The 23,507-nt window shown below is 40.3% G+C and overlaps 1 protein-coding gene across 11 annotated transcripts in view; it reads right to left on the bottom strand.

Moving 5' to 3' along the window:
* Window positions 1–23,507, bottom strand: part of LOC104845806 (adenylate cyclase type 10-like) — a 63,798-nt gene that overhangs the window by 39,682 nt on the left and 609 nt on the right. For 4 of the 11 annotated variants that reach the window (XM_064285645.1, XM_064285596.1, XM_064285649.1 and 1 more), the window contains exons 2-8: window positions 22,670–22,774; window positions 17,169–17,207; window positions 16,288–16,431; window positions 2,568–2,773; window positions 2,226–2,316; window positions 2,047–2,135; window positions 1,036–1,227 (exon numbers count right to left, since the gene is read on the bottom strand). In XM_064285645.1, coding sequence (XP_064141715.1) covers window positions 1,036–1,227; window positions 2,047–2,135; window positions 2,226–2,316; window positions 2,568–2,773; window positions 16,288–16,431; window positions 17,169–17,207; window positions 22,670–22,774 — 866 coding nt within the window. The other 7 variants (XM_064285633.1, XM_064285609.1, XM_064285606.1 and 4 more) reach the window with 7 other exon arrangements.

Here is a 23,507-nt window from a genome sequence, read left to right as displayed (position 1 = left end):
TTGGGGAAGGAATACTGGCTTGCCTCAGCTGAAGCAACTCCTTGAATGAAGCCAGATCTTTTCCTAACTGGTCTTCTTTAGGAACAGAGGATTCTCCGAGATTCAAGAAGAGGATACTCTGGACCATATTAACATAGAAATTTAAAAAAATGAAATAAAATCTTGATTTAACTAAACTCTACTAACAACTCAATTAACTGCAATTGAAAATACAACAAAAGCTGATATTAAGAACTTTTTAAAAATTCAATTTCTAACATCTTTTTTTTTTAAATAATTTTCATTGTACTTTAAGTGAAAGTTTGCAAATCAAGTCAGTCTCTCACACAAAAACCCACATACACCTTGCTACACACTCCCAACTACTCTCCCCCTAATGAGACAGCCCGCTCTCTCTCTCCACTCTCTCTTTTCATGTCCTTTTCGCCAGCTTCTAACTTCCTCCACCCTCTCATCTCCCCTCCAGGCAGGAGATGCCAACATAGTCTCAAGTGTCCACCAGATCCCAGAAGCTCACTCCTCACCAGCATCCCTCTCCAACCCATTGTCCAGTCCAATCCATGTCTGAAGAGTCTAACATCTATCTTATGGGTAGGTCTATCTGCCTACGTTTTCTTCACCTGTAATGTCAAATATTATGATGTGGCTCCTCTCCAAGATCCCCAATTATCAGAGAAATATCTGGCTACATTTTACTATACAGAAAACATTCTTTACCCTATCATTATGGTTCTTCAACAAGAAATTGAATCAAAAAGGTAAGGAGGTTACCTCTGGAAGTTAAATTAACTAGAACACCCCATTCCTTAACTATTATTAGTTGAAGTCCCCATTCCTTAACTATTATTAGTTGAAGTCCCCATTCCTTAACTATTATTAGTTGAAGCCTGAATGTAACAAAGCTTGTTACAAAATAAGCAGCAGGACATATAACACTGACTTCTGCCTGTGTTACCTGAAGAGAGAAACTGGTCACACAGGCTATTATTCCTCACTCACCTTTAACGCTGATGGGTCAAGCTCCCTTGTACTTACTTTCTCAAACATAAAGACCCGGCTCAGCTGGCCCCCCCCTTCCTCGATGGCTGTGGAGATGTACAAAGCAGCCTCCTGGATAAGATGACACAAACGCAACATCCAGGCTGCCCCGTGGAACTCTAAGCTGACCAAAACGATAGTCACAGTACGGAATTCGGATACATACTCCACAGGCTGGCCTTCATCAATCTGCAAAGGTACAGTAAGTCACTTTGCCTCTATCTTCAGCTCTCGGCATCACGTTTAGGCACCTTAAGTCTATATTCCACAGTGAGTATGGGAAAATAACTTACAGGTGCGATGCAACAACTGAGAAGAAAATTCAGGTTCAAGAGATACAGCAGACATACAAACTGGTGCACCTACAATTAAAACTGCTTATCTGACTTCAAGAAGCCCTGGTGGTGGAATGGTTAAAGTGATCGACTGTTAACCGAAAGGTCAGCATTTCGAAGCCACCAGTGGCTCTGCTGGAGAAAGATGCGCAGTCTGCTTCCATCGAGGTTTACGGTCTCAAAGACCCTATGGGGTCACTATGAGCCAGAATCAACAGCAGTGAGTTTTGGATTTTTATTTGGCTTTAAACCTAATTCACTGATGGAATTTGCCAGGCTTTTATATTTTCTAAGTGTTACTTTAATATGTCCAACCCCATCAGTCATTGTATCACTTACAAAGAGATTCATGCATACGCGTACCTACACAATCAATCAACATATATTTACCAAACTGTTGCTATGCCCTATCTCCTGCTTGTAGTGTATTAGGTCCTTGAGGGGCAAATTGAAAAACAAACATGGCTTCTGTTTTCTAGGACTGAGCAATCTAACTAAAATCATAAGACATGCTATCACAGCAATCATATTAGTGCTTATGGGAAAATGTGCTGGGATAACAATGAGGAGCAGGAAACGAACTGTCTCAATACAAAAAGGTCATCATATATATATACATATTTACAAACACACACACGCAGTCCATAAGATGACTCAAAAACTAGGAAATAACCTTCTTCAAAAGGTTTTTCATTATGTGCTTCCGCAGGGTTTGCTCAAGTGCAGAGTCTGGATCCAATTCCAATGCAGTTCTTAGAGTGTCTAAGAAAAAGAAAGCAGACAAAATGTCTTAGGCCATGAAAATTAATCTTTCATGTTTTGGGCCTGAATAGAAAGGAACAAGTAACTCACCAGCACTTGTCCGGTAATGTGGAAGATAATCCAGACACTTGTCAAAATGCTCATCAAAATCAAATGGGTCAATGATCCGCATATCTCTTAACTAAGGAAGAGAAATGAAGCTGCTCAATTCTGTGCCCACCCACCAACCTGATTACCTTTGTTTCCATAACAGAGGGGCTGAGGACTCTGTTGTGCCTTGTCTATCTTTCTGGGAGAATGTTCCCAGCCTCCCTCCAAACTAGCTCCAATGGTTGTTGGTTTGGTCAGGCAATATATGAGAACCACCAGACCACTGCCCTATGTAATAGAAAGGCCTTTTCAGGATGTGTAACAGGTGGGCTGGCCTCCTACCTTCACCGCTTCATCTTCCCTCATGATTTCCACTTCAAACATGTACTGCTCACAGAGCTTCCAACAGTTCCAGGACAAGACGATCTCATTTGCCTGAGCCAAACGCTGAGCTAACTGGACACCGTCTACATCCCGCCCAATGACCAAGAGGTGCTGCCGTTGCTCGTCTCCAATAATAACCTGGGAAATCCGACCTGCAGACAGGCCTATCCAGAAAAAAGGAGACAAGTGGAGAGCAGCCAACATCAATTAGAAAACCATGTAAACGGTAGGGCCTGGATTCTTCCCATGGCTCTATGCAACCTTGGGCAAATGACTACATCTTTTTGAGTATCATTATGTTCAGGTGTAAAAATAAGGAAAGGTCTAGTATTTCCTGACTAATGGTTTTTATAAGGAGCCCTCGTGGCACAGTGGTTAACGTTATCAACTGCTAACCAAAAGGTTAGCAGTTCAAGAAACTACCAGTGGCTCTGCCGGAGAAAGATGTGGCAGTCTGCTTCCGTAAAGATTTACAGCCTTAGAAATCCTATGCGGTCATTATGAGTCATAATCAACTCGACAGCAGTGGTGGTTTAATAGTTTTTATAATTTTTTTAATGATGAGGATACTGAAAACCCAAAGTTGAAAACATCATGCCAACCCGCCTTCATTTGCAAAGGTCTTAGATGAGCTCACCTTTAAAAATAACACCTTGCCCCAGATTTCCTTCTGTCTTAAACACACCTAAAGACCGACATTCAAACAAGCCTGAATTGTGTGGGGGAAGACACAAGGGATTCTAGGCCCCTAAGTGTCTCTAGGAAACCCTGGTGGCATAGTGGTTAAGTGCTATGGCTGCTAACCAAAGGGTCGGCGGTTTGAACCCACCAGGTGCTCCTTGGAAACTCTGTGGGGCAGTTCTACTCTGTCCTATAGGGTCACTATGAGTTGAAATCGACTTGATGGCACTGGGTTTTGGTTAAGTGTCTCTAAATTGCTCTTCTAATAGACAGGTAGATCTTGACGGCAGAGAACTTAGGAAGGATACCAAATGGTTACACTCAGAAGCTGCTGCCACAGTCCCAGAGCAGAAAAGCACCATTTATTCTAGCATACTAATGCCCCTCCTCAGGTGTAACCAAGGCTGAGTGAGTAGACAATCATTTTACCGGACATAGGCCTTACCATCTTTTATTCTCATCTCCTTTTTTTACGTTCCTGGGGCATTTCTCCAGCTAATACAGCTGAATTAAAAAAAAAAAAAAAGGTTTGCTTGCCAGGGAATAAGTGACTATTATCAAGAGAAGCCTGTTCTAATTAACAGCCACCCAATCCAATCTAAAAACAAAAGAAAAATAGTTTAAAAAGAATGGCAGAGACTAACACTTTTGGCCAAGATGGAGTAATGAGATGGTAGGTACTCAATTTACCCCGTCTCCTGAAATAACTAAAGAACTGAGGGGGAAAACACACACACACACAGACACACACACATACACACAAAACAACGGTTTTCAAGACATTGAACATCAAGTAATAAAGGATAGTGATCCCTGAAAGTGGGAGGCAAATGAGATGAACCATATGATACCCAAGCTTACCACCTGGAGAGAGTTTCCAGGATCATCTCAGGGAGGGGAAACCCAGGTGGAGCCCCGAGGACTCTGAGTTGAGAGACAGGGCTGGTTATCTGAGGAGGCCAAGGTAGCTAGAATGCACAGGGCACTGTGAGGTGTGCTGAGCAGAGGAGAAAAGTATAAAGAGAGAGCTCCAGAGAGCAGCATTAGGTCCCTCTCAAGTCTTTAGCTGATTACTGCTCAATGCATGTGTATGAGGAAACTCCTGAAGCTGGGGAAAGAACCACCTGAAAAGATTAGATGGAACAACCCTTGGATATCACACAGGGCTGGGAACAGTTCCTATTCCCAGGAGCCAGAGCGTCAAACTTAATAATTTACAGAACATTGGGTACAGTACTCAGAAAGGGTTTGTTTCAGAAATATGATAAAACTAGCCCAACATTAAATACTTCTTATCTCCAGGAAGGCCAAAAATACAGAGGAACATGCAGCCCTGGATCAGATGAAAAAGAAGGAAAAGGGATGTTTTCCTGCTCAGGTCTCACCCAACAAAGCTTAAAAGCAAAACCCCAAAGGATCAAATCAACCACATCCCAGAACTAAGCTCAAGAATAGAGAAATATGAAAATTCCAAAACCCTACAAGGTAAAATTCACAATGTCTGGCAGCCATCAAAAATTACCAGGCTTACAACAACAGCTACATAGATCAATGGAACAGAATTGAGAATCCAGACATAAATCCATCCACATATGAGCAGCTGATATTTGACAAAGGCCCAAAGTCAGTTAAATGGGGAAAAGATGGTCTCTTTAACAAATGGTGCTGGTATAACTGGATATCCACCTGTGAAAAAATGAAACAAGACTCATACCTCACACCACGCATGGAAACTAACTCAAAATGGATCAAAGACCTAAATACAAAATCTAAAATGATGAAGATCACGGAGGAAAAAATAGGGACAATGCTAGGAGCCCTAATACACGGCATAAACAGTATATGAAACATTACTAATAATGCACGAACACCAGAAGAGAAACTAGATAACTGCGAGTTCCTAAAAATCAAACACTTCTGCTCATTCACAGACTTCACCAAAAGAGTAAAAAGATTACCTACAGACTGGGAAGAAGTTTTTGGCTACAACAAATCGGATCAGCATCTGATCTCTGAAGTCTACACAGTATTGCAAAAACTACAAAAAGACAAATAACCCAATTAAAAATGGGCAAAGGGTAAGAACAGGCACTTCCCCAAAGAAGACACTCAGGTGGCTAACAGATACATGCTCATGACCATTAGCCATTAAACCCATTGCCATCGAGTCGATTCTCACTCATAGCAACCTTACAGGACAGGGTAGAACTGCCCCACTGAGTTTCCTAGGAGCACCTGGTGGATCTGAACTGCTGACCTTCTAGTTAGCAGCTGTAGCACTTAACCGCTATGCCACCAGGGTTTCCCATCAGCCATTAGAGAAATGCAATCAAAACTACAATGACATGCCGTATCTCAAGGCTGGCATTAATCCAAAAATACAAAATAATAAACTTTGGAGAAGTTGTGGAGAGACTGAACGCTTACACACTGCTGGTGGGAATGTAAAATGGTATAAACACTTTAGAAATAGATTTGCTGCTTCCTTAAAAACCTAGAAATAGAACTACCATACGATCCAGCAATCCCACTCCTTGGAATATATCCTAGAGAAATAAGAGCCTTCACATGAGCAGATATACGCACATCCATGTTTACTGTAGCACTGTACAACAGCAAAAAGAGAGAAGCAACCAAGGTGCCCAGATGAATGGATCAATAAATTATGGGATATTCACACAACGGAATACTACGCATCAATAAAGAACAATGATGAATCTGTGGAACATTTTATAATATGGAGGAATCTGGAAGGCATTATGCTGAGTAAAATTAATCAGTTGCAAAAGGACAAATAGTGTTATGAGACCACTATTATAAGAACTCAAGAAATAGTTAAAACAGAAGAAAATATTCTTTTAGAGTTATGAGGGTGGGGAGGGATGTAGAGGGGTATTCACTAGAAAGATAGTAGACAAGAGGAGGCGGAGCCAAGATGGCAGAATAGACAGACGCTTCCGTGGAGCACTCTTTACAACAAAGACCAGAAAAAACAAGTGAAATGAGTATATTTGTGACAAGCTGGGAGCCCTGAGCATCAAAGGCAATCTTACATAATGAACTGAGGGGCAGGGGGAGGAAGAGGCTGTTCAGAAACGGAGAGGAGTTACCGGACCTGAATCGCGGGGAGCCCTCAGGCACCATTCCCGGAGCAGCAGTGGCGGCAGCGGGCTGGTACTAGCATTCGGCTGCAATTTCCTCAGGGAGAAGCAGCCGGCCACGCAGCTCACTGACACTCTGGAACCTGAGGAGAAGGGCGCTCTGGCAAAAGCTAAATACTTGCGGATATTTTACCGCGCCCTCCTCCCCCCACCCCCAAACCAGCTTCAGCAGCTGAATCCCTGGGCCTGAGATAGACCCTGGTGAGCACCTAGAGCCATCCTCCTGGCCTTGGGGAAGGAAAAAATTTGCAACTGGGGGGAAAAGATAATTTGCTACCTCCATTAACCAGAAGAGCTCTGGACAGAAGCGGCTCCTGGCCAGGCATAAACCCTCCGTGGACCTTGTGCACCTTTCCCTTCTGCATGGATCTTTGTGGGCCTATTTTGGGAGAACAGGCCCTTGTCAGCAAACTCCAACCATTTCAGCTGTGCGGTGGAGAGGTGGGTGTTTGACATTTGACATTGGTTTGCCTATTAAACAAGGTCCTCACCCACCCACAACAAGGACCTAAGGACTGGTAGCTCCACTCCGGTCACCCAGCCACCTGCGACAGGGGTCCAAAGATAACTGGTACCTCCCAGTCCTTACAACAAAAACTTTGGGTGCCCATGGTCCCTCTGCAGAACTCACAAACCAGCATACTCTAGGGAATAGAGACGCGTTTTCCTCAGAGACACTTGGGGGTTGGTTCTCAGCCCCCAGCCTTGTTCAGAGCGTGACCACCTGCTGCAATCAGATATCAGCATATAAGCCAATCACCCCTGCCCCTCTAAGACTGTAGGACAGAGCCTGTACCACACACTTGACATCAGCTACCTGGAAACCTGAGCTGAATTCATACAAGAAAACTGAATAGACTCCTAGGCTGATACATCTGATAACGGCTCTAGCCCGCTGGGGACAGGACACCAGAGGTCCAAAGGTGAAAACAGTCAAGCTAGCTCACTCAAGCAACCCATAGGGGTATACCAAAACAAAACAAAGCAAGCAGCTACGACACAGTAAGCAAGCATAAACTAATATAATAACTTATAAATGGCTCGGAGACAACAGTCAATATCAAGTCACATAAAGAAACAGACCACGATCACCTCAATAGGCTCTCAAAACAAAGAGTCCAGGGATCTTTTAGATTAAAGAGCATTCCTGGAATTACCAGATGCAGAATACAAAAGTTTAATATACAGAACCCTTCAAGACATCAGGAAGGAAATGAGGCAATACGCAGAACAAGCCAAGGAACACACAGATAAAGCAACTGAAGAAATCAGAAAGATTATTCAGGAACATAATGAAAAGTTTAATAAGCTGGAAAAATCCATAGACAGCAACCAGAAATTCAGAAGATTAACAATAAAATTACAGAATTAGATAACTCAATAGAAAGTCAAAGGAGAAGAACTGAGCAAGTAGAAGCTAGAATTTCTGAACTCGAAGATAAATCACTTGGCACTAATATATTTGAAGAAAAATCAGATAAAAGAATTAAAAAAAAAAATGAAGACACCTTAAGAATCATGTGGGACTCTATCAAGAGAAATAACCTATGAGTGATTGGAGTACCAGAACAGGGAGGGCTAATAGAAAATACAGAGACAATTGTTGAGGATTTGTTGGCAGAAAACTTCCCTGATATTGTGAAAGATGAGAAGATATCTATCCAAGATGCTCACTGAACTCCACATATGGTAGATCTTAAAAGAAAGTCACCAAGACATTATAATCAAGCTTGCCAAAACCAAAGATAAAGAAACAATTATAAGAGCAGCGAGGGATAAAAGAAAAGTCACCTACGAAGGAGAGTCAATAAGAATAAGCTCGGACTACTCAGCAGAAACCATGCAGGCAAGAAGGCAATGGGATGACACATTTAAAAAATTGAAGGAAAAAAACTGCCTGCCAAGAATCATATATCCATCAAAATTGTCTCTTAAATATGAAGGTGAAATTAAGACATTTCCAGATAAACACAAGTTGAAGGAATTCGTAAAAACCAAACCAAAACTACAAGAAATACTAAAGGGAGTTCTTTGGTTAGAAAATCAATAATACCAGCTATTAACCCAAGACTAGAACACCGGGCAGAGCAACCAGAAGTCAACCCAGACAGGGAAATCCAAAAAAGCAAAGCAAGATTAAAAAAAAAAAACCACAAACCCCAACACAGGGTAATGGCAATGTTATTACATAAAAGAAGACAACATTAAAACAATAAAGAGGGACTAAAAAAATGTAATCATGCATCTTCCATATGGAGAGGAAGATACAGCGATACAAATACATAAAAGTTTTAAATTTAGAAAAATAGGGGTAAATAATAAGGTAACCACAAAGGAGACAAACTATCCTACTTATCAAAATAAAGTACAAGGGAAAAATACAGACTCAGCAGAAACAAAACCAAAAACAACAAACATGAGGAAAGGACAATACATAAAGAAAATCTACTCAGCACATAGGATCAAGTGGGAAAAAGAAACTGTCAACACACAAAAGAAAACATCGAAATGATAGCACTAAATTCATACCTATAAATAATTACTCAGAATATAAATGGACTAAACGCACCAATAAAGAGACAGAGAGTGGCGGAATGGATTAAAAAACAAGATCCATTTATATGCTGCCTACAAGAGACACACCTTGAGACTTAGAGACACAAACAAACTAAAAGCCAAAGCATGGAAAAAAATATATCAAGCAAACAACAGTCAAAAAAGAGCAGGAGTGGCAATATTAACTTCTAACAAAATGGACTTTAAAGTTAAAACCATCATAAAGGATAAGGAAGGATACTATATAATGATTAAAGGGACAATACACCAAGAAGATATAACCATATTAAATATTTATGCACCCAATGACAGGGCTGCAAGGTACATAAAACGAACTCTATTAGCACTGAAAAGTGAGATAGACAGCTCCACAATAATAGTAGGAGACTTGAACACACCACTTTCAGTGAATGTCAGGACATCCAGAAAGAATCTCAATAAAGACACGGAAGATCTAAATGCCACAATCAACCAACTTGACCTCGTAGACATACACACAACACTCCACCCAACAGCAACCAAGTATACTTCCTTTTCTAGTGCACATGGAACATTTTCTAGAATAGACCACATATTAGGTCATAAAGCAAGCCTTAGCAGAATCCCAAACATTGAAATATTACAAAGCATCTTTTCTGACCATAAGGCCATAAAAGTAGAAATCCATAACAGGAAAAGCAGGGAAAAGAAATCAAACACTTGGAAACTGAACAATACTCTGCTCAAAAAAGACTGGATTAGAGAAGGCATTAAGGATGGAATAAAGAAATTCAAAGAATCCAATGAGAATGAAAAACACTTCCTATCAGAACCTTTGGGACACAGCAAAAGCGGTGCTTAGAGGCCAATTTATATCAATAAATGCACACATCCCAAAAGAAGAAAGGGCCAAAATCAAAGAACTATCCCTACAACTTGAACAAATAGAAAGAGAGCAACAAGAGAAACCCACACGCGCCAGAAGAAAACAAGTAATAAAAATTAGAGCTGAACTAAACGAAATAGAAAACAGAAAAACAATTCAAAGAATTAACAAGAGTAAAAGCTGGTTTTTTGAAAAACTCAACAAAATTGACAAACCATGGGCCAAACTGACAAAAGAAAAACAGGAGAGGAAGCAAATAACGCAAATAAGAAATGAAATGGGTGATATTACAACAGACCCAACTGAAATTAAAAGAATCATATCAGATTACTATGAAAAACTATACTCAAACAAATTTGAAAACCTAGAAGAAATGGATGAATTCCTAGAAACACACTACCTACCTAAACTAACACAAACAGAGGTAAAAACACACACACACACACACACAAAAGAGGTACAACAACTAAATAGACCCATAACAAAAGAATAGATTGAAAAGGTAATCAAAAAACTCCCAACAAAAAAAAAGCCCTGGCCTGGACAGCTTCACTGCAGAGTTCTACCAAACTTTCAGAGAAGAGTTAACACCGCTACTACTAAAAGTATTTCAGAGCACAGAAAAGGATGGAATACTACCAAACTCATTCTATGAAGCCATCATATCCCTGATACCAAAAGCAGGTAAAGACTCCACAAGAAAAGAAAATTATAGACCTATATCCCTCATGAATGTATATGCAAAAATCCTCAACAAAATTCTAGCCAATAGAATTCAACAACACATCAAAAAAATAATTCACTATGACCACGTAGGATTCATACCAGGTATGCAGGGATGGTTCAACATTAGAAAAACAATTAATGTAACCCACCACATAAATAAAACAAAAGACAAGAATCACATGATTTTATCAATTGATGCAGAAAAGGCATTTGACAAAGTTCAACACCCATTCATGATAAAAACTCTCAGCAAAATAGGAACAGAAAGAAAATTTCTCAACATAATAAAGGGCATTTATACAAAGCCAACAGCCAACATCCCTAAATGGAGAGTGCCTGAAAACATTCCCATTGAGATCGGGAACCAGACAAAGATGCCCTTTATCACCACTCTTATTCAACATTGTGCTGGAAGTCCTAGCCAGAGCAATTAGGCTAGATAAAGACATAAAGGGCATCCAGATTGGCAAGGAAGAAGTAAAAGCATCTCTATTCGCAGACGACATGATCTTATACACAGAAAACCCTAAGGAATCCTCCAGAAAACTACTGAAACTAATAGAAGAGTTCAGCAGAGTATCGGGATACAAGATAAACATAAAAATCAGTTGGATTCCTCTATGCCAACAAAAAGAACGTTGAAGAGGAAATCACCAAATCAACGGCATTTCCAGTAGCCCCCAAGAAGATAAAATGCTTAGGAATAAATCTTACCAGAGATGTAAAAGACTTATACACAGAAAACTACAGTATACTTCTGCAAGACACCAAAAGAGACTTACATAAATGGAAGAACATACCTTGCTCGTGGATAGGAAGATTTAACATTTTAAAAATGTCTATTCTACCAAAAGCGATCTATACATTTAACGCAATTCTGATCCAAATCCCAACGACATTCTTTAATGAGATGGAGAAACGAATCACCAACTTCATATGGAAGGGAAAGAGGCCCCAGATAAATAAGGCATTACTGAAAAAGAAGAACAAAGTGGGAGGCCTTATTTTACCTGATTTTACGGGGCAGTTCTACTCTGTCCTATAGGGTTGCTATGAGTTGGAATCAACTCGACGGCACTGGGTATTATACCACCACAGTTGTCAAAACAGCCTGGTACTGGTACAACAACAGATACATGGACCAATGGAACAGAATTGAGAATCCAGACATAAATCCATCCACATATGAGCAGCTGATATTTGACAAAGGCCCCAGAACAGTTAAATGGGGAAAAGACAGACTTTTAAACAAATGGTGCTGGCATAACTGGATAGCCATCTGCAAAAAAATGATACAAGACTAATACCTCACTCCATGAACAAAAACAAGCTCAAAATGGATCAAAGACCTAAATATACAACCTAAAACAATAAAGATCATGGAAGAAAAAATAGAGATAATGTTAGGAGCCCTAATACATGGCATAATCCAGTAACCCAGTGCCCTCGCATTCTTAATAATGTTTTCTATACTGCTTATACATGGCATAAGCAGTATAGAAAACATTAAGAATGCAGAAGAAAAACTAGATAACTGGGAGCTCCTAAAAATCAAACACCTTGGCTCATCCAAAGGCTTCACCAAAAGAGTAAAAAGACTACCTACAGACTGGGAAAAAGTTTTTAGCTGTGACATTTCCGATCAGCGCCTGATCTCTAAAATCTACATGATACTGCAAAAACTCAAATACAAAAAGACAAATAACCCAATGAAAAAATGGGCAAAAGATATGAATAGACACTTCACTAAAGAAGGCATTCAGGTAGCTAACAAATACATGAGGAAGCTTCACGATCAGTAGCCATTAAAGAAATGCAGATCAAAACTACAATGAGATTTCATCTCACTCCAACAAGGCTGGCATAAATCCAAAAAACACAAAATAATAAATGTTGGAGAGGCTGTGGAGAGATTGGAACACTCATACACTGCTGGTGGGAATGTCAAATGGTACAACCACTTTGGAAACTGATTTGGCGCTTCCTTAAAAAGCTAGAAATGGAACTACCATAGGATCCAGCAATCCCACTCCTCGGAATATATCCTAGAGAAATAAGAGCCTTTACACGAACAGATATATGCACACTCATGTTCACTGCAGCACTGTTTACAATAGCAAAAAATGGAAGCAACCAAGGTGCCCATCAGCAGATGAATGGATAAATAAATTATGGTATATTCACACAAGGGAATACTACACATCGATAAAGAACAGTGACGAATCTGTGAAACATTTCATAACATGGAGGAACCTGTAAGGCATTATGCTGAGTGAAATTAGTCAGTTGCAAAAGGACAGATATTGTATAAGACCAGTATTATAAGAACTTGAGAAATAATTTAAACTGAGAGAAAACATTCAGGGTGGGAAAGGGGTATTTGCTAATTAGATAGTAGATAAGAACTACTTTAGGTGAAGGGAAAGACAACACACAGTACAGGGGAGGTCAGCACAATCGGACTAAACTAAAAGCAAAGCAGTTTCCTGAATAAACTGAATGCTTTGAAGGCCAGTGTAGCTGGGGCTGGGGTTTGGGGGCCATGGTTTCAGGGGACATCTAAGTCAATTGGCATAATAAAATCTATTAAGAAAACATTCTGCATCCCACTTTGAAGAGTGGCGTCTGGGGTCTTAAATGCTAACAAGCAGCCATCTAAGATGCATCAATTGGTCTCAACCCACCTGGATCAAAGGAGAATGAAGAACACCAAGGACACAAGGCAATTACGAGCCAAAGAGACAGGAAGGGCCACATGAGCCAGAGACTACATTATCCTGAGACCAGAAGAACTAGATGGTGCCTGGTTACAACCGATGACTGCCCTTGACAGGGAACACAACAGAGAACCCCTGAGGGAGCAGGAGAGCAGTGGGATGCAGACCCCAAATTGTCATAAAAAGTCCAGACTTAAGGGTCTGACTCAGAGTAGGAGGATCCTGGTGGTCATAGCCCCTGACCTTCTGTTGGCCCAGGACAGGAACCATTCCCGAAGCCAACTCTTCAGACATGGATTGGACTGGAAAATGGGTTGGAGACGGATGCTGGTGAGGAATGAGATTCTTGGATCAGGGGGACACTTGAGACTATGTTGGCATCTCCTGCCTGGAAGGGCGATAAGAGGGTAGAGGGGGTTAGAAGCTGGCAAAATGGACATGAAAAGATAGAGTGGAGGGAGACAGCAGGCTGTATCATTAGGGGGAGAGTAATTGGGAGTATGTAGCAAGGTGTATATAAGGTTTTTGTGTGAGTGCCTGACTTGATTTGTAACTTTCACTTAAAGTAGAATAAAAATCATTAGAAAAAAAAACAAAACCGTTATTAACTGCATGCCATACGTCCAAGAATCTAAAGGATTGAACCTCTAAGAATGAAAACTATGATGTCTGAGATTAAAAAAAAAAAAAAAAAAATGGAGTCCAACTCTGTATTCTGACACTGCAAAAGAAAAGATTTGTAAATTTAAAGACACAGCATTAGAGACTACTGAAAATGAAAAACAGGGAGAAAAAAAGACAGAAAAACAATGAGCACAGCCTCAGTGAGGTGTGGGACAATTTCAATAGTACCATATGTGTGGCTGGAGAGTTCAAAAGAAGAGAGGAAGAGGGGACAGAAAAAGATATTTGAAGAAACAATGGCAGAACACTTTCCAAATTTGACAAAATTGGTATTTAAAGGATCTTATTTTACATTTGTATTAATAACTGTCAAAAGGGCCTCTTTTAAAAGCATTTATAAATTTTACAAATTTAAGTTGGAGCAAATTAAACTGCAAGTAAGCAGAAGGAAGGAAATAATAAAAAGATCAGAGAACCAAAAAAACAGAAAAACAATAGAGAAAGTGCAATAAAACCGAACGCTTGCTCCTTGAAAAGACCAATAAAACTGACAAACATTTAGACAAATTGATGAAGAATAAAAGAGAGAAGACAAGAGTTTACCAGCTGCTCTTGAGTCGATCCCAGGGAGTGGCAAGGGAGAGGGCTTACCAAGGGGTACAAGAAAACTTCTGAGTGATGAATATGTTTATTATCTTGTTGTGATTGTGATGATGGGTTCACAAGTGTATAAATATATCAAAACTTATCCAGTTATACTCTTTCAATAAGTACAGTATAAATTATCAGTCTTCAATAAAGCTGTTTAAAAAAAAAAAGATGGAAGACAGGAGCGCTGCCATTAAGACAGAATATGATTGCTCACCACTATTCCTTAAAATATAAATGAATGGCTTACAGCCAACTTTTCCCCACTATTAAAAATTCCTTGATGCGCTTTCTAGCCTCCTGTGAAGGAGCAAGGTGTATAGAACCGTCCTTTTAATCCTGACTCTGCCATTAGTAAAGCTTTGTCCTCTGTGTGCAGCTTTAAAATTTTTATTGTACTGTATTCTTGATTATATAACACATTCACATGATTGAAAATCCTAACTACATGAAGAGTATACATTAAAAAATCTTGTTTCCACTTAAATACCTGTCTATACTATTTTCCCCAATGTTGTTGTTGTTAGGTGTCATCGAGTCGGTTCCAACTCACAGTGACCCCTACGTACAACAGAATGAAACACTGCTCGGTCCTGCACCATCCTCATAATCTTTGCTATGTTTGAGCCCACTATTGCAGCCCCTGTGTCAATCCATCTCATCGAGGGTCTTCCTCTTTTTTGCTGACTCACTACTTTACCAGGCATGATGTCCTTCTCCAGGGCACTTTTCTGGGAACTTTTATTACTTTATGTATCTTCTTAAAGTCTCTTTATATAAATACGACCAAATGAGAAGAAAAATTCTTAATTTTCCTTCTTTCCTAAAAGGTAACATACAAAAAACACTGTTCTGCATTTTACTTTTTTTCATTTAACTATCTTGGAGTTATTGTCATATCATCTCCTTTTTTTAAAGTTACAAAGAATCTCATGGAATACACATCCTATTGTTTATTTAACCAGTTTCCTAAAGACAGATGATTGGACTGTTTTCAATCTTTTATTACAAACCACAGTGTAATCAATAACCTTGTACATAAGACACTTTATAAATGTTTAGGTATACATATGAGATAAATTCCCAGAAGTGGGACTGCTGGGCTGAAGAATAAATGGCATTTGTAATCCTGATAGAGATTACTAAATTGCCTTCCACAGAAGTTGTACCATTATTTCACTCCTACCAGCAATATATGAGAAGGCTTATTTTCTCACAGCCTCACCAACATGTTGTCCATCATTTAAATTTTTGCCTAAGAAGGAAATCCTGGTGACGTAGTGGTTAAGAGCTATGGCTGCTAACAAAAGGTCAGCAGTTCAAATCCACCAGGTGCTCCTTGGAAACTCTATGGAGCAGTTCTACTCTGTCCTACAGGGTCACTGTGAGTCCAAATCGACTGGATGGCAATGGGTTTTACAGGTAAGAAACGATATATATCTCAATATACTTTCAATTGGCATTTTTCTTGCTATGAAATTGAGCATCTTTTCACATGTATAAAGGCCTGGTGTATCTCTTTGTCTATATCCTTTGTCCATTTTGGTCTTTTCTCGAATTCTAGGCACTCCTTCTATACTCATAAGATCTACCCTTTGTTTATATATGAGTTATCAATACTTTTCCCCAGCTTGCCATTTATCGTATGAATTTTTTTATAGGGTTTTTTTTCAACTGAACACTCTTTTAGGAGTTACTACCTATCTTTAGCTGCAGGTCCTGGCCTTCTCTGGTATGGTAGATTCCAAATTTCTCCTGTATCTCCAAACTGCATTTTGCCACCAGGGTAATGATGTCACTCAGTTGATTCTTTTCCACTGTCCAGAGTGCCAGGAGCACATTCCCTGCAGAGACATAGGATAGGCTGACGGGGTCGAATACCTGGGCTTACCTGGTCCAGGGCAAAGCCCCCAATAATAAAGATCAGCTTGATCAGTGTAAATTTTATGTGTAGGTGTCAGGTAAAGTGTTTCGGCTCTATCCATTATGCTAGGCTAAAAAAACTACCTTAGATTCTCAAAACCAATCAGAATATAAAAACATGACTAGGTAGAAGTTTGAAATGTTCCCAAAGTTTATGAAAACTTTTGGTAATCTTCCCTCTACCAGGTATACTGACAGATGGCAAGGGGTGCTAGAAAAGATAGGTTCAATGTCAAGTCAAACTTAAGGGCTGTTTTAACTAAGTTTATTTGAGAAGATGGGCCAACTCTGGGGTACTGTAGCTATTAATGATCCTAAGAGTTCTCCAGATTCCTAGAAGCCTCTTGACTACTCCTTGACTCATACTTAGCTTTTGCTGTTAATGACCAAATTTTGCATCACTTTCCCCAAGAATGCTTCTATAGACATTTATTTTCCTGTCATTCAATCTAAAAGAAACAGAAAGCACATGTGCATTTAATATGGGCAAGGCTTTTCCATTGACTGGGGAATCCTTGGAGGCAGAGACTGTCTTCCTCATCTTTGTATCCCCAGGATTAAATGATACAAACAATGCAGAATAAATGAATATGCCAAATTCCACCTAAATAGTTTTCTCATTCACAGTCTTTTAAATATTTAGAAAACTGAAAAATACCTGTGATATTTAGGATATCGCCTCCAAAACAGAGCACATCTGAAATCAAATAAGTAAGAGAGAGGGAAGTAAGTGGAAACCAACTTATACCATGACAGAATCATATACGATTAAAAGAACGGCCTAGTGAGTCTTTTCTGGTCTATTTATTCACTCCAAAGCTCAGGCTCCTTCTTCCTTCCCCCTACCTTTTTTGCAAAATCTATCCATACCCGTATCTACCTTCTCCTTTACTCTTCCAGGCAAAACGGAAGGAGTACTCCTGTTCCCTCCAAAGCCATTCCTTATTTGTGCTCTGGACCTTATCTTTTCTTGCCTTCCCAAGGACTGCACTCCCTCCCTTCTCTTCACTCTACTGGATCATTTCCATCAGCACCGTCTAAGTTATCCAGTGCTGCTGTAACAGAAATACCACAAGTGGATGGCTTTAACAAAGAAAAACTTATTCTCTCACAGTCTAGGAAGGTAGAAGTCCAAATTCAGGGTGCCAGCTCCAGGGGTAGGCTTTCTCTCTCTCTTGGTTCTAGGGGAAGGTCCTTGTCATCAATCTTCCCTGGTAGGGGAGCTTCTCAGCACAGGGACCCTGGGTCCAAAGTGCTATTCCCTGGTTCTTGTTTCTCTACTTCCTTCTCTCTTTTACATCTCAAAAGAGATTGATTTAAGAAACAACCTAATCTTGTAGATTGAGCCCTGCCTCATTAACATAACTACCTCTAATCCTGCCTCATTAACATCATAGAGGTAGGATTTACAACATAGGAAAATCACATCAGGTGACAAAATGGTATACAATCCCACAATGCTGGGAATCATGGCCTAGCCACGTTGACACACATTTTTGGGGGACACAGTTCAATCCATAAATCCATAACAACCATCTTCAAAAACAAGAACAAAACACAACGAAAATAACCCACTTATTCTTGACTCTACCTTTTCCTCTAGATATTAGCACTGCTTTTCTGCTACATTCACAGCAAAATGTCTCAAAAAACAACTGGCTATCTCTACTTTTCTTTACCTCCTATTCACTCTCTTTGAAATTATTTTCCATACCATTATCTTCTCAGCTCAAGCCAATCTGACTTCCATCTCCACCATGTCATCAAAATTATTAAGATCATCACCACCATTCATTTTGCCAAATTCAGTATTTTTCTGACCTCACTGTACTTGATATCATTTTCAACTCTGCTGGCTGCTGCCTCTTGGAGATACTACTTCCCCTTTGGCTTCAGGACCATACTATCCTATCTCACTGGCTGCTTTACAGGCTCTTTTGCAGGTCTTCTCTCCAGTTATAATCCTCACCTGGAGCTCCTCAAGCCTCAGCCTTAGGCCCTTTCTCTTTGTGTACAATTTCCCCTAAGTGAACTCAATCAGCTCTTAGCTTTAAGTATCATGCCATCAACTCACATTTTTATCTCTAACAGAGGTTTAATTAGTCTCTGAGCTTCAGGCTCTATCATAGCTACCAACTTATTTCTCTACTTGAGTCTCTTACTGCCATCTCAAACTCAACACATTCAAAACAGAACCCTTAATTTTCTTTCCCATCTCAGTAGGTGATGCCACCATCGATTTAGTTACAAAAGCCAAAAAACTGTGAGTCTCTTTCCTCACTACCTCCCACTGAAATCCAATCCATCAGCAATTCCTGTCTGTTGAACCTGCAGAATATGCTTCAGATTAATCCACTCCCGTACATCTCCACTGCCACGCCCCTAGAGCTAGGGTCCGCAACGTTGGCTGCACACTGGAATTGCCTGTGAAACTTTCGAAAACCCTTATGCTTGGACCCACACCAAGAGATTCTGATTTAATTCATCTTGGGTGAAGTCTATGCATCAGGATATCTAAAAGCTCCCCAGGTGGTTATCTAATGTACAGTCAAGATTGGGAGCCACTAGACCAAATCTCCATTTCTCTGGGACTGCTCCAAGTGCCTCCTCCAGTTTTCTCTCTTATTACTCACCACCCATTGGTCGCCTATAATTCAATCTCCATTAGGCAGCCAAAATGAACTTTAAAAAATGTAAATCAGATCACATCACTGCCCTGTTAAAAGCTTTCCGTAATTTTTCACTGTAAAAAAATATAATCCAGACTCCTTACTATGGTCTACAGAGTTTGATGATCTGATATTCTCCATCGTCACCTCAAGCCACTCTTCCCCCTGCTAACTAGGCTCTGGCCATACTGGCCTTCTGTCAGTTCCTAGAACATGCCAGCTTTCTCCCACCTCAGGACCTTTCTACTTGATGTTCTTCTGCCTGAAATGCTTTAGCCTTAGCTTTTCACAAGGTATTTCTCTCATCCCTCACGTCTCAGCTTAAACAATGTCTCCTCAGAGGAGCCTCCTATGACCACCCTATTTAAATCAAAGACTCCTCTACCCCACAATTATTTACTTATTTATTTTTACCACTGTACCCTGTTTATCTCCTTCATATATAATCTATAAATATTTTGCTTACTTATCTGTTTGAGAGAGAGTGGAAACTCCAGGAGGATAGGTAATATGCCTCTCCCCTCCCTGGTATTTCTCATACCCAACAGTTCCTGGTAAACAATACATACATAATAATTTCTACCTTCCCCTTTCATCCAAACCTAATTAGAAATAGTGAAAGATCTTTTATACTTGGTTAAGAAGTGAGTCGAATAATCAAATTTCTAACATAGATGCAGCAAAGTAATTATTTTGGTTAACCTCAAAATAATGAGGGTAACTATGGAGTTACTATCGGCAAAGTCTGGGAATGTTACATAAGTACTAAAAGGTGTTGCTGTTGTTGTTAGAGGCCATAGAGCTGATTTTCTCTCAAGCAGCCCCATGTGACAGAGCAGAACCGCCTCATAGGGTTTTCTTGCCATAGTCTTTATGGGTCCACAAGAGCCAAACTACAACCTTGAGCACATCCCACCTGAATTTAGAGACCATCTCGAGAATAGGTCTGATGTGCTGAACACTAATGACCGAAGACCAGATGAGCTGTGGAATAACATCAAAGACATCATGCAAGAGGTCATTTAAGACAAGAAAGAAAGACCAAAATGGATGTCAGAAGAGACTCTGAAACTTGCTCTCGAATGTACAGTAGCTAAAGCTAAAGAAAAAAATGATGAAGTGAAAGAGCTGAACAGAAGATTTCAAAGGGCAGCTAGAGAAGACAAAGTACTATAATGACATCTGCAAAAACCTGGAGGTAGAAAACCAAAAGGGAAGAACACACTCAACATTTCTCAAGCTGTAAGAACTGAAGAAAAAATTCAAGCCTCGAGATGCAATACTGAAGGATTCTGCAGGGAAAATATTAAGTGACGCAGGAAGCGGCAAAAGAAGATGGAAGGAATACATGGAGTCACTATACCAAAAAGAATCGGTCGACGTTCAACCATTTCAGGAGGTAGCATATGATCTCAGGAACTGACGGTACTAAAGGAAGAAGTCAAAGCAGTACTGAAGTTTTTGTTGCCAAAAAAAACGGATCCAGGAATTGACGGAATACCAAATGAGATGTTCCAACAAATGGATGCAGCACTGGAAGTACTCACTCATGTATGCCAAGAAATCTGGAAGACAGCTACCCGGCCAGCTGACTGGAAGAGATCCATTATTTATGCCTATTCCCAAGAACGATGATCCAACCAAAAGCAGAAATTATTGAACAATATCATTAATATCACACACAAGGAAAATTTTGCTGAAGGTCATTTAAAAGCAGCTGCAGCAGTATATCAACAGGGAACTGTCAGAAATTCAAGCCAGATTCAGAAGAGGACGTGGAACCAGGGATATCACTGCAGATGTCAGAGGGATCCTGGCTGAAAGCAGGGAATACCTGAAAAATGTTTACCTGTGTTTTACTGACTATGCAAACGCATTTGGTTGTGTGGATCATAACAAATTATGGATAAGATTGTGAAGAATGGGAATTCCAGAACACTAAATTGTGCTTATGAGGAGCCGGCACACAGATCAAGAGGCAGTCATTAGAACAGAACAAGAGAATACTGCCTGGTTTAAAGTCGGGAAAGGTGTACATCAGGGTTGTTCCTTTCACCATACCTTTATTCAAACTGTATGCTGAGCCAATAATCCAAGAAAATGGACTACATGAAGAAGAGTACGGCATCAGTATTGGAGGAAGACTCATTAACAACCTGCATCATGCAGATGACAGCACCTTGCTTGATGAAAGTGAAGATGACTTGAACACTTACTGATGAAGATCAAAGACCACAGCCTTCAGTATGGATCACACCTCAACATAAAGAAAACAAAAATCCTCACAACTGGACCAATAAGCAGCATCATAATAAACAGAGAAAAGACTGAAGTTGTCAAGGATCTCGTTTTACTTGGATCCACAATGAATACCCATGGAAGCAGCAGTCAAGATATCAAAAGACACATTGCACTGCACAAATCTGCTGCAAAAGACTTTTTTAAAGGGTCGAAAAGCACAGATGTCACCTTGAAGACCAAGGTGTACCTGACTCAAACCATGGTGCTTTTAACTGCCTCATGTGCATGGGAAAACTGAGAAAGCCAGACAATGAATAAGGAAGACTGAAGAACAACTGACACCTTTGAATTGTGGTGCTCGTGAAAAATACTGACTATACCATGGACTACCAAAAGAATCAACCTGTCTTGGAAGAAGGACAACCACAATGCTCCTTAGAAGCAAGGATGGCGAGACTACATCTCACATAGTTTGTAAATGTTATCAGGAGGGATCAGTCCTTGGAGAAGGACATCATGCTTGGTAAAGTAGCAGGCCAGTAAAAAAGAGGAAGACCCTCAACAAGATGGACTGACACAGTGGCTGCACGAATAGGCTCAAGCATAACAACGATTGTGAGGATGGTGCAGGACTGGGCGGCACTTGACTACCATTCAAAAGATTGGTGGTTTGAACCCACCCAGAGGTGATCAAATGACAGGCCTGGTGCTCTGCTTCTAAAAGGTCACAGCCTTGAAAACCCTATGGAGCAGTTCTACTCTGCACACATCAAGTCACCATGAATTAGAATTGACTGTATGGCAACTAACAACAAGGCCTAACTAGACTGAAAGCTCAAGAACGGTCTTTTGCACCTTCTGCACCTATTACAGTGTATGTCATAGAGTAGGTTCGCAAAACACGTTTGCTGCACAAATGAATTTTTCCCGTATTAGGCATATATCCACAAGCCTAATACGGGGCAGAAAATAAAGACAACACCTATTCTTATTTCACAGAATTAAAGTACAATAACAGAATGGGAAGGTATCTTATAAATCGTATCTGCTGTACAAACATGAGACACATGATTATTAGAAGAGACAACCTGAGGAATATTTTATTTTAAAACAAAATACAAATATGCAAAGTAAAAGCCAAAATTAGTTTCTTTCCCCCTTTCTGAACCATGAGTCAACAGGATACAACGGCAGATACAGGCAAAAGCCCAGCACCACACCTCCTTGCTCCCCCACAACGGTCACTCACGCTCCACGATGTCACTAATGTAATAACTGAAGATGTGGGCCAGTTTGTCCATGTCATGCTCCGACTTGCATGTCAGGCTGAATCTGTCCATTAATGCTGTAAACCCTGACCAACAAAGCAAAAATGACTATTTGTTAGCTGCAAATCCTAAACTTTTAGGCCCTATTCCCACTAAAATCAGACCAGTGTAAAGGAAGCAGATCCCTTGGAACTGAGTAACTCCATTTTCCTTTTAACATGGTGTTAACGAGAGAGCATTCAGGGCCAGGCAGGTTGCTGCTGCTGCTGCCTCTGGGGTTTCAGATTCCCAAGGGCCACTCTCTCCATGTTTTCAGGAGCTGCAGCTGGTGAAGATTCACCAACAAGCGCTCCTTTCATCTGAAACCTGCTCCTCTTTCCCGCCACCCTGTGAGGCTCTCTGACCAAGGGAAGCTAACCGATTTCCCCAGATGTGAGGGATAGACAAACCACTAACAAAGGGGATGGATTAAAGCTTCGTTAGGGAGAACTCATGGTGAGCTCCTTGAGGGCAGGCACCTTATATCACTTATCTTCACATTCATGACAGCATAAACTTCTCACATATTTGTTGAATAAATGCCTCTCAGTGTAGCTACTACTGTGTATTTCTAAACAAAAAACACCGAATCCACTGTCGTCGAGTTGATTCTGACTCATAGTAGCCCTAGAGGACACAGAACTGCCCCATAGGGTTTCCAAGGAGCGGATGGTGGATTCAAACTGCCAGTCTTCTTGGTTAGCAACCGAGCTCTTAACCACTGTAAATCTCTACTATAACTGACCAAATAAAATATTGGACTTGGACCAATTTGTCCAT

This window comes from Loxodonta africana, chromosome 1, assembly GCF_030014295.1.
Source record: "Loxodonta africana isolate mLoxAfr1 chromosome 1, mLoxAfr1.hap2, whole genome shotgun sequence".
Classification (NCBI taxonomy): Eukaryota; Metazoa; Chordata; class Mammalia; order Proboscidea; family Elephantidae; genus Loxodonta; species Loxodonta africana.
The sequence above is the reverse complement of the archived record's forward strand: the minus strand, read 5'-3'. Positions and strand labels throughout refer to the sequence as shown.